The sequence below is a fragment of the Arachis stenosperma genome, chromosome 3, assembly GCF_014773155.1.
Source record: "Arachis stenosperma cultivar V10309 chromosome 3, arast.V10309.gnm1.PFL2, whole genome shotgun sequence".
NCBI classification, from domain to species: domain Eukaryota; kingdom Viridiplantae; phylum Streptophyta; class Magnoliopsida; order Fabales; family Fabaceae; genus Arachis; species Arachis stenosperma.
Window position 1 is genome coordinate 171,799,457 of NC_080379.1, and position 11,528 is coordinate 171,810,984.

Sequence of the window (11,528 nt, forward strand, 5' to 3'; positions counted from 1 at the left end):
ACCACTAATAAATAAACACAAGAAGGCAGAAAATGAAGCTCGGGGAAGGAGCTTTGATATTTCGTTTTATTTACCGATGAAACAAAATAACTAAGTAGAAATTCAAAATGAGGAACACTTTGAAATTTTATTATTTCAACTTCGCCTTGATCGGTTTGGTACTATTTGATGCAACGTAACGAGATGGACTTACATATATTCTATTCGTGAGTTAGCTAAGATGCGTCCAAATGAATGGTCCAACATTGACCTTTTTGGTGCTTTTTTCGAATAAATAAAGAACTACGCAGGTCGGTATCGAATTAGATTTTAAGATGGTGAAAATTTCAGCGGATATTGATTGTTGAAGCTCAATTAAGTTTTATATTGCATGCTCCAAATGGTATTTGGTAGAACTTTTCCTACCAAAAACTTTTTGGGTTTCAATGAATCTAATTTGGGAGTATGATCACCACTTTTCAGGTTGCACCATAGGCATGGGGTCCCTATTTTTAGACTTTAGTATATGCAACATTTTATATGTTCTACTTTCCCCTTTCTTTACTAGAGGACTCTTTATATATTGATATTATTGTTTGGAAAGTTCTCATTTCCAACTCATTTCTCTCTTTTGTAATGTTGACAAGGAATGATCCTTTCTTTCACGACTACTCCAATGAAAATTTTATGATTATTATTACGTGAAAATATTTTATTTTAACTATTAAATAATAAATTATAAAATTTGATTTTTATATATTACAAAAATATTATTTTTATTTAAAGTATGATAAAAAAAATAAGTTATATTTTTTAAATAAAAATTATTATAAAAAAATATTTTTAACATCTTTGTTAGAATAGTTACCTACTTTTATTTGGTACAAAAGGTACACTCTTTCTATGGGAATTCTCTTCTTCTAAGCTCACTCATATATACATAATGAAAAGTGGAGCAGCCTTATTGATTTTGAAAGAAACACAAGTAAATGAATGCTAAGGAACTTACAACCTGATTAGGATGTATACTAGAGTGCATTTATTCCTTTATTTGGTATATGTGTGTAGGGTTTAGTTATGAAATTATTTATTATAGTTGTAATCTAACTAGGGTAGCTAACATAGTTGAATATTCTCGCAAACAAAGACTTCTTTAAATGAATATGGCAGGTTTCTTCGCGCAAGTTGCTACTATTAATTACTAATCAGGAAAGAAAAAGATTATAATAAAAGAAGAAAAGTCAACAAAAGCAAAAAAGCAAGATCCTCTATTAATCAGCAAATAAAGGTTTCATTTTGCTTAGTTTTAAATAGCTAACTAGTAAGCTGCTGTATATTGAATTATAAATTATTTGATATGGTCTTCTTCTTTTATTTATTTTTTTTGTTTGGGTACATATGTTACTCTTAAAATTTTCGAAACTAAAACTTTATTGGGCATACCTCATGTTGGAGAAAATAAATTGGGCTTAGTGGCGGAGGTACAAATAGATGTGTATCTGACTAGTGTATTTTACATGAATCCAAATCATTCATTATCTTTGACCAATCAAATCCCAAATCATTTCCCTTTTTCTAGTAAAAATATATCGCCAAGCCTTCACTAAGAATCAGAATGTCGAATCATATCCAAAAGAGTACCCAGAAAGCACAAGCAGCAAATTGCTGTCCTGAAAATATAAATAAATAAATGAAAATTAAGGATGCAAGTGAGTAATGGAAATTAAGGATTTACCGAGTTCCTTTTGGACATAGTCTTCGTGCATGGAGACCTAGAAAAATGAGGCGGTGGAAAACTATATGGAATTTAAAAGCAAAAGCTGCAGAAGATTGAAGAAATAAATTCAGGTGACAATAAAATTAGATAAACTAGATGCTGCACTACACTTTACTAATACACAGATTTATTCACACAAACTTCACTTTCAAGAGGCTCAAAGGCACAGAGGACTCCCAAAAATTGAAAATATATATAAAGAAAAAGGGAGAAAATTTAATGCTAAAATTAGGAGTCACTCCAAGTATCATCATCATCATCTTCTCCATCATCACTAGCAACCACCTGTAGTTTTTTCAATTTATGGATATTAAGTTAGTTAGATACACAACATAATGCAAAAGAGAGGAAACAGAATTGAACTACACCAAATACCTGACGGATTGCATTAGCTTTCTCCAAAATTGCTGAAACTTTGTCGCTGGCGGCAGGACCCATGGCGGTTGCATTATTCTGCTTTTCTGTTGCTGTCCGCCTCAGGTTCATCGACTGAACCAATATTTGACAGCACAATGCATAGTCAGATACAATAAAAATCCATCATTAACTTTGCAAGTTCATGTTCTACATTTGCTGGTGTCTACACTCAACAATTGATACTATTATACTCTTTGGAGGACCATATTCAATATTTGCTGCTCTTAATGAAATTGATTGTTAAGTAGCTACTTACTTTTGCTCTGATCTGATGTAGGAAATCTTCTCTTTCATCCATTCCCTTTGCAGCTCTCAACTGATTTATTTCCCTCGGACTCTTCAGCTTCGGCATATCCAGCTGCACATAAGATTAAACAGATGAATCCTTGTTACATATATATTTGAACATGGTTGCATATAATGTTTCAAGAAATATAAGCAAGCTAAAGTTACCTTATCCTTCAACTTATGTATAATGCTGTCCTGAGAGTGGTAATTGTCGTCGTTAATTTGCATTTGCTCAACCCTGGCGAGTCTAGATTGCTGGAACAGAGTAGACTGTGGAAGACTTCCATCATGAATATGCTCTGAATCTTCAGACATATAATGTTGTGTCCCATTTGTTGTCTCCAACTGTGGTTTTGAGACCCTCCATGGTGTTGGCGGAGGAGGCGGTGGTCGTGGTGGTGGCGGTGCAGACTCAGGATTACTTCGGAGCACAACAGCATTGTTGTCTTGGGACTGCTTACTACTTTCTTTCTCAAGTACAGGATTTACATTTTCATAACTTGGGAAATCAAGTGAAGGCACAGATAAATAAGGTTCGACATTCGCCATATTGGTAGCGTCATTGGAAAGTCCACCGTGTTCTTTTGTACTTAGCATAGATTCACTTGATGACCTTCTGTGAGGAGAATCATATACCCCATGGTCACTGCTTTCGGGAGTTTCCTCGGATTCCCACTGATCTGAATTATCATCGGAGTGGGGGCTAAGACAATCATCCGATAAATAAGGAGAAGATCTACAAAAAGTGTCATCGCCATCAGAGTGAGAGCCTGCATCATCTAGAGGAATGGAAGACTCTGGGACCAACTGGAATGACGGAAACATATCCCTTATATGTTCACGATGATTACTGCCTTCAGGAAATTTCAGTTTTAGTTTGGAGGTTTCATGTCCACTAACAGGATGGAAGGATATCTTCATATGTTCGAGCGGCGGCGAAGGAGGAAGAGAATCTATAGGATATCCGGGATTAGCTTTCTCTTTGACGGTTGCCTCAGGAAGTGACTGCTTTGCAATGCCATTTTGTACGCTCTCGTCCAATAAAATAGATTTCAGAGAATTAGAAGTCGCAGATCTTTCATCAAGAGAAACTTTACGTTGAAAACTATTTAGTAACAATCTATGACCAAGTCCAAACACCCGTGATGAGTTTTCACCGCTGCCATGATTGGGTTCAGGGCCAGATGGGAGAACATTTCCAGGGGAACTTACCCTTATCTCCCCCAAAGCATTCCTCTCAGTTTGACTACATACATTACTCGGCTGAGAACTGCCAGAGTTCTTTGATGAGATGCAAGCCTGATCATCATTGTGGTTTGATGTTAAGCATCTAGAACTTGGTTCCTTTAAAATCCTTTCAACAACCTCGTCTGGTAAATCCTGTCCCATTTTATAACCATTGCTTTTTTGCATAGATTTATTATGTGAACCGACATCCACCTCACTTTTTGTGGGCAAAGAACCTTGGCTTAAGGAACTAGACGTGTTGAAGTCAGGAGGTTTGGATGGTTCAAGTCCTAGTAATCCACCATTTGTCCAGAATCTCACTGAACGGTCACTAGAAGACTCTCTGGGAGTCTCTTCAGATTTGCAATTATTGCTGTCAATCCTGCCCACTTCTTCTTCTGGTAAATTAGAGCTTTTAGAACCAGAAAGTGACGTATCGGCTTCAAGGTGGGCTGAGACAGTATCATCGATCGAGACTGTATCTTTCGCAGTATGAGACCCAATGAAGGAATCTGTGCATATCGGGTGATCCAAAACAGAACTTTCACGTGTGAGAGGAACCTGTTCACAGATGGGGCTCTCAAAGGAATGAGAATCAGCTACATTTGTCATTTCATCACTAGCTGGAACATCCAGCTGATCCATAGAGGCCAAATTAGACACATCTGACACTGATCCCACAGAAGCAATCTTTTGTGGTGAACCAGGGATATTCCCGAAAGTTTCTTTGTTTAATGAAACGGCTTCACTGGTCATTTCATGGCCATCTGGAACATTTGATAGGCTCAAAGGTCCCAAATCTGATTCATGTGGGTCTGATCTGACAGAAGGATCTTGCAACGAGTCAGACAAATTGCTGAATATTTCTTTATTTAGGGAATCCGTGTCTCCAACCATTTCTTCACCATCAAGAACATCTGATGGACTCACCGATGCCACTTCTAGTTCATGTGGCTCTGATCTTAGATGATGATTTTCTCGAGGTGCTTCAGGGAAATCCCTTCCTGTTTCTTTATTCAAGGAAACTATATACCCATTTTGAGTAACAGCATCACATAAATCATTGTTGAATATATTAGGTGGAGCTTCCGAAACTTCATTTTCAATCCTTCCATGCATAACAGGATGGGTGAACTCCTGCTCCTCGGGTTTTGTTTCATAAGCAAACTCATTTTCAAATTCCGATTCAACTGTTTCTGATTCGATAGTGTTAAGAGCATCCACATAACTATCAGGTTCACTGTCAACATCATCTGTTTGAACCCTGCTGTAGTCTGGTTTTAGGTTGCTTTCTTCATCAAATAGGATATCATGACAATCAACATTTGGTATGTTAACATCCTCATTTGCAAGCACATCATAGTCATGCTTTTCCTGAATCCTCTCAGGAGTATTATCTTTAACAGAAGCTTGACTTGTGGATTCCACTATGTCTTCCTTTTGATCCCAAGTAACACAAGATGAACTAGACCCAATTTTTTTTTCCAATGAACCATGTGAAACACTATCATCTATAAGAGGAGAAACTGACCGAAAAGCGGCGGTTTTCTGTGTTGGCCTTGAAGAGGGTGGTTCCCTATGATCCTGCTCATTAGATTGCACAGAGTAGCTTGGATGGAAAACACATTCAATGTAGCCAGCACCAGCCTTTGAATCAAAAGAACTTGAACGAACTTCCATATCTGATTTCATTTTCATATCTATTGTGGTGGCTGATTGTGAGGAAGAGAGTTGCCCATTGGCAGTAGGAGAAATAAATTGCATTCTGAGCAGCCAATAAACCAGTAAACATTTAAGTTTGAATTACAACATTGTGATAACACAATCCGAAGAATAAGTATGCAATATACAATGGATGTAATACCTGCTCCTGTTGCTATGCATCTGTTCACGCCTTGAAAGTTCTCCATTCTTCCGTGAAGACCTTTTCTTCTGTTCAATATATTTTGCATACCAACAAATTGTTAGCAAAGAAATTGACAGGAACAAAACTTGGTCAAAAATAATATTCCATTGAGATCATTTAATCAAATTATCATACCTTGTTTTTATGGCTTTTTCTAACCTTTTCAGTTTTCTCAGAGTATATCTCATCTGAATCTGCTGATGCTTTCTTGAAGAAGGCTGGATCTGAATATCTCTTAAAACAAGATCCGGGGCCACCAGTATCGAATCTGATTTGACACAGGAAAAAGATCATCAATCAGTAGAGGAAACTTAATTTAAGCAGCATTGCAGTACTTGACACTTCCAAAGCCAAAAATGAGACTGCTATAGTATCAGTCCATATTTGAACGAGGCTGCTATAATTTACCATCTAGTATAAAGGAGGCGTTCGAAAGAAAGTTCAACATACTTATCAAGAAAATGCAGGCGTGGAGGATCATGGCATTCTTCATATGAATCCATTATAAAATGCGGCAAGTCATTGTAAATGAAATGATTTCGAGCAGTTTTTATGCGTGGATGCCACTCACAACCTGAAAGGAAACAGATTTTCATTAATGACAGTTATATTGACTGTACATTAAGAATGTTTCATGCTAGTGCACAGTCACTCGCCTGCTCAAATAAGTGCTGAATCAGGTTAACATTAATTTGAGTAAACATAAATGTCTCAATGGTATAAGAGAAGGTTATGAATTGGGCTTTGGCATCTTTCACACTTTCCAACTCACTGCCAACCAAGGCACTAGAACCGACATATGTTCTAAATCATCATTATAGCATGTTTACAGCACTAAATAATGAGTTACTGTCTTACTGACAATATCCAACAACAGTCAAGCCTCATTACATCATTATATTATAACTCTCTGAACATATCAAAGACAATGACAATCAGCTAATCACTGTAATTCTGCTTTTCTTAATATTTAGATTTCTCCTAACAATTTAAGGGCATGCAAGCTAACAGGGGGTCATTATATTAAGTATTGACAATGTCAGACCCAAAGCAAATGAAACTTTACAGAGCGATTGGCCAGATGGCTCAATCTATCTATATAGAGAAATACAATGACTCTATCTTTCAAAAGCAAAACCATGCATAAAGAAAATATCATTTTCAGATTCCAAGGAACCATTTCCAGTAAATCCACACAGGGCGAAATAACTGCTCAAAAGAAATTGTACCAGATGTATAAGCAAAGTGTATGTGACTTGTTTGTGCCAATACAGCCTTCTCCAATGGCGGTAAGGAAGCCTCAATGTTTTGAACACGAACCATCAATCTACGGCTCCTAGAAGCAGTTGTCATTACTTGTTCCTGCAAACCATGAAAAACCTCTGCTGCGAAACTACATTTTCATAAAAGCTTCATCAGTTGTAAATACCAGAGGCAGATTGGAACTTCTTATTTTGACTAGTCATTCATAATATGAATAGTAGAGAAGGATTTCAGAATTTAAAATTGTATATAACTGAGCTGTTCTGAGGTTCAACCTTGGCAACGAGTCTAATGACAATTGTGAAAGCCATATTGGATCAAAATACGCAGTAGGGTAGAAGGTGGCTTATATCAGAGAATCGAGGTCCAAAAATGGTGAAAACTAGGTAAATGTGCAATGCCTTTCAAAATAGTCATATTCCTTTTAGTATTGACTATCTACAGCTGTTTTGATGGAGGGAAGAAATCCTCTAGAAACAAAATTATTCATTTCCTGCTGCAATTTCAATAGCAAATCGTGTAGATATATATACATATGAACAAGAACACTACAGGGTATACTGGTTCCAGTTCCATGTGAAGCAAACAACAGCATAAATTTAAGGATGAAGAAAGGTTGCAGAACACTTCAGAAAATAGAGTCAGCTAGCATAATCAGAGAAAAAAAGCATTTTTCAGTCGAATTCATTCCTCGTAACCATTGGAACTCATGAACCACCCAAAGTATGAGAGGCTAAAAAGAGTTAAGAAAGATAGACCAAAAGAAATCACAGTATAGCAGTAGTGAACAGTGACTTGTGAAATTGTCTTCAAAGCTTAACTACCTCAAATGGGAAAGCTACTTAGTTTTTTTATTATTATTAAAAGAAAAAATGTCAAACCATCAAACAGCACTGAAATTTAGCTCAGAAACCAAGAAAGAAATCCAATTTCAACGGTAAACGGGTAAAGTGTCTATCTTCCTAAATAAAACCTCAGCTAAATTAGGCAACTACCAATACCAGCTAACCCCCAGCAATCCCATTAAAAACCTCTTAAACCAGAGGAATTAACCAACCCCACTTCCCTAACAACCACCAAAACCAAAAAGAGTAGTAGCAAAAAAATTGAAGAAAATTTCACACCTTTCAGGTAAAACAAATTAGAGAGGAAAAGGAAGAAGAAGAAAATAGATATTGAAAGAAGACATACTCAGCAAGATCACCAAGTTGCCTCAAGATCCCAACAAGGCCGGCAACAGCGACACCATCAAGCACCGCCTTAGGGTCTTCCCTGTTGGCCTCTCTGTATAGCTCAGGCTGCCCCAAACCAAACTCATTCCTCACCTGCAACCTCACCAGTGGCATCTTCTTCTTCTTCCTCTTCTTAACTCAAATACCCACAAGAAGAAAATTCCTTTTTTCAGTTTCTTTACAGCTGATAAGTGATGACCCGAGAGTTTACTGGTTATGTATTTAGTAGTGAAATGAACGAATGAATCAATGAATGAATAGGTGTGCTATGAGAAGGAAGCAATAAATGAAGGGGAATGATGAGAGAGAAAGGTTACAGCTAGAAAGAAAAAAAGATTGGATTTTTATTGTTGTGGATTGGGATGGGAGGGGAAGTGGGTGGGATTGTGGATTGGAGCAGCTTAACTGCCAAAGAGAAGAGACGGAAGAGTGAGACAGTGAAAGAGAGAAAGAGAGAGAGAAAGCGTACGGATCGGTGTGGTGAGGGAGACGAACGACATTGCCAACTCTGCAAGCCATTCTTCAACGGAAATCATTCTCTCACTACAATCACACTCTGCCTTCTGGGAACAACTGAAAGTACCATATTACCCTCCCTATTTGGGAACAATCACTTTTTTTTTAGTTGAGTTTTGACTGCTGTCCCCTGGAGTGGAAAGTGTTGGGCTCCCCGCTCGCTCTATAAACAAATTTATTTTCCAAACAATTTCTTTAATTACTTTTCCACTCAAGTCAAATTACTCGAATTTTTTATTTTAATATGAAAGAGTGAATAGAATTTTATGTTAATGTTATAAAAAAAATAGAATTTTATCATATTTTAGAGGTGTCATTCTATGTAAGTACAATATATAGATCAGGTATTGTACTGATAATATGTAATTTGTATATTTATCATATGTAAATTGTGTATTATAATTTAATATTAAAATAATATACACGATCTACATATTATCATTTAATATTAAAATAATATAATATACAGTTTATGTATTATCTTTATAAATTAAAAAAAAATGATTTAACAATTTATATTCTGTAAATTTTATATCTTCTAAAATTTTGTAAAACACCATAACTTTTAATATTAAAGGATTACAACAATTTTTATCCAATATCCAAAAAAATTAACCAAATTACTCTTATCATTCTTTTTTTTATTTCCTCCAATTATCTTATGAGAGAAATTGTTCTCAGAAAAATTAATTAAACAAAAAATATCCGGTTCTTTTATTTTGAAAAAATTTTGAACAATCAATACAAGTCTCATAATAACTAGAAGGACTAAACCCGCATTTATCCATGATTATTACGCTACATACTCTCTATTGCTGAATGCTGATTAGTCCTATAACCCAATTAAACTGAATTGAATCTATAAAAATATATTATAATTTAGAAAAGAACCATTATTATTTCATGTCTGTCATAAATAATATCTTTAACGAACACTCTTCAATAGCAAATTGAGTACCTTAGAAATAAACTGAGAACAAAAATTGCCTACTCCGCGCGGTAAAATTACCTGTTTGGGCCTAGGAGCCTATCGTATTGGGGCCATTGTAGTATTGTACTGTTGGTTGCGAAGTTGGGGCGTGGGAGCCACAACCTTTTTGAGGTTTGGTCAAAATGGTAAAAGTGCCAAATGCAAGACATGGAAATCAAACAATTTTATTACAGTTTGCCTTCGGGAATATTATGAGATTGATTAGTCACCATGATTGATGAGGGTTTAGGGAAAGAACGAACGAAAATTCTTCTTCGTAGTAACAGATAATGCGAGATAGTGATGTCTATAATCATGAAAATAAGGGTGCCCGATGACAATATTTCCATTTCAACTTATTAAATGCTAACATATATAAATTTGTTTTTACGCGGTCACATATAATATGCGAGCATTAATTAATTTAGAGCTACTGATTAGTGAACTTATGTATGAAATCGAATATTATTATAGCGGGGTAAAATAGACACATTTCAAAGGTAAGGTATATACATTCATATAAAATTAATCTGCTAAGTATAATGCATCTGCTTCTTTGACTTGGTACCACTTTCTTGCTCGCTAATTAATTAGGCACTAATAACTACTAAGTAGAGATGTTTGCTGTACTTAAGGCTTAAGCATGAAATGGGAATTTTTGTCAGAAAAGTTGCAAAAATTAAGAAGTTAATTAAAAGGAGTATAAGAAAGTGACAGAAAGTGATTTGTCAATTGTCATTAATAACAACACAATAAGGAGCAGTTGTTCTTCATATCATTTTGTACCTAGCCTTGGTACATCATAAATGTTGATGATAAGTTTTTGCTTTTCTATTCTTTCTCTCAATTTTTTTTATTAGAGAAGTGCATTCTGCTCAATTCCTATATACTTTGAATCAAATTAAAGCACTGAACATATAAATAAAAAAATATCATACAACTTAAAAGTAACTAATAACTATTTCCTTACTAAATAAGTAAATAGCCCGTTAAATATGTAGAGAAAGAAAGGAGAGGAAAGTAGAAGAAAATGTAAGCAGTGTTAATTGTTACTTATTTTTAGATTACATAATTAGTATTTAGGATTAATTTGATATATAATATGTCAGCAAAAAATTTGATATATAATATCTTAATCATATATCTATTATAAACATTACGTAAGGCGTGAAGTAGAGGGTAGGAAAAAGAACAAGTAAGGCAATTCTCACCAAATTCTTAATCCATAAAATAAAATATAGATGAACCATCTTTTTCGCTGATCCTAAAGAGTTGACAAGAAGTCTAGTGTGAGAGATGGTGTTAAACGTTTGGTAAAAGGTTTGACTTGGAACAGTGATCTCTAGGTGACTTTCACTCCACCCAACTAAAAGTTTAAAATAAGTACCAGTTCGATATCTCAGTTTTTTTTAAAGTATATGGTGTCTAAAAATATTTGTTTAATTTATTAAAAAAAATTAAAATTAATATTTAATTTTAAAAATATAAAAATAAATAATAATTAAATATTTAAAATTTATCATAAAAAATAAATTAAATAAAAATTAAATACTAAATTATAAGAATTATAGAATTTATCTTTGTTCATAAAGTCATAAACTATTAATAAAATGATCATTATTATACTATTATTATTTTGAGTGATAGAATATAAATTTTGTAATGAATTTATAATTCGTTAAGAATATTAAAACATTAAGTAAATTTTTCAAAAGATGTTTTTATAGATCCGTAAGTTTTGGGGAAAAAATAATTTAATTATTGAATAATTGATTGGAAATTGTAATGTTAAAATTTTGTATATTATTTTTTGGCTCTTGTTATCCTATTATTTGTAGAAATATTTATAGATCGAATTATATTCATAAATTTATAGTATTTATTTGTATTCGATTCATAATTTAAAAATATAATTCGATCTGTGAGATGATCTGATCCGATTTGCATTCTAAT

At 34.4% G+C, this 11,528-nt stretch overlaps 1 protein-coding gene across 2 annotated transcripts; it reads right to left on the reverse strand.

The window, feature by feature from the left end:
* Positions 1-1,350: 1,350 nt before the first annotated feature.
* Positions 1,351-8,651, reverse strand: LOC130968389 (SCAR-like protein 2). Of its 2 annotated transcripts, none has more exons than XM_057893626.1 (9): positions 8,049-8,651; positions 6,824-6,987; positions 6,045-6,168; positions 5,754-5,862; positions 5,553-5,620; positions 2,627-5,453; positions 2,430-2,531; positions 2,132-2,245; positions 1,351-2,041 (listed from the first exon to the last, which is right to left on the reverse strand). In XM_057893626.1, exons 1-9 carry the CDS (start codon positions 8,201-8,203, stop codon positions 1,985-1,987), a joined length of 3,720 nt encoding a protein of 1,239 aa, XP_057749609.1. In that variant the 5' UTR covers positions 8,204-8,651; the 3' UTR covers positions 1,351-1,984. The 2 variants fall into 2 exon arrangements, with proteins under 2 accessions (XP_057749609.1, XP_057749608.1); XM_057893625.1 differs by having other exon boundaries at positions 5,730-5,862.
* Positions 8,652-11,528: the final 2,877 nt, after the last annotated feature.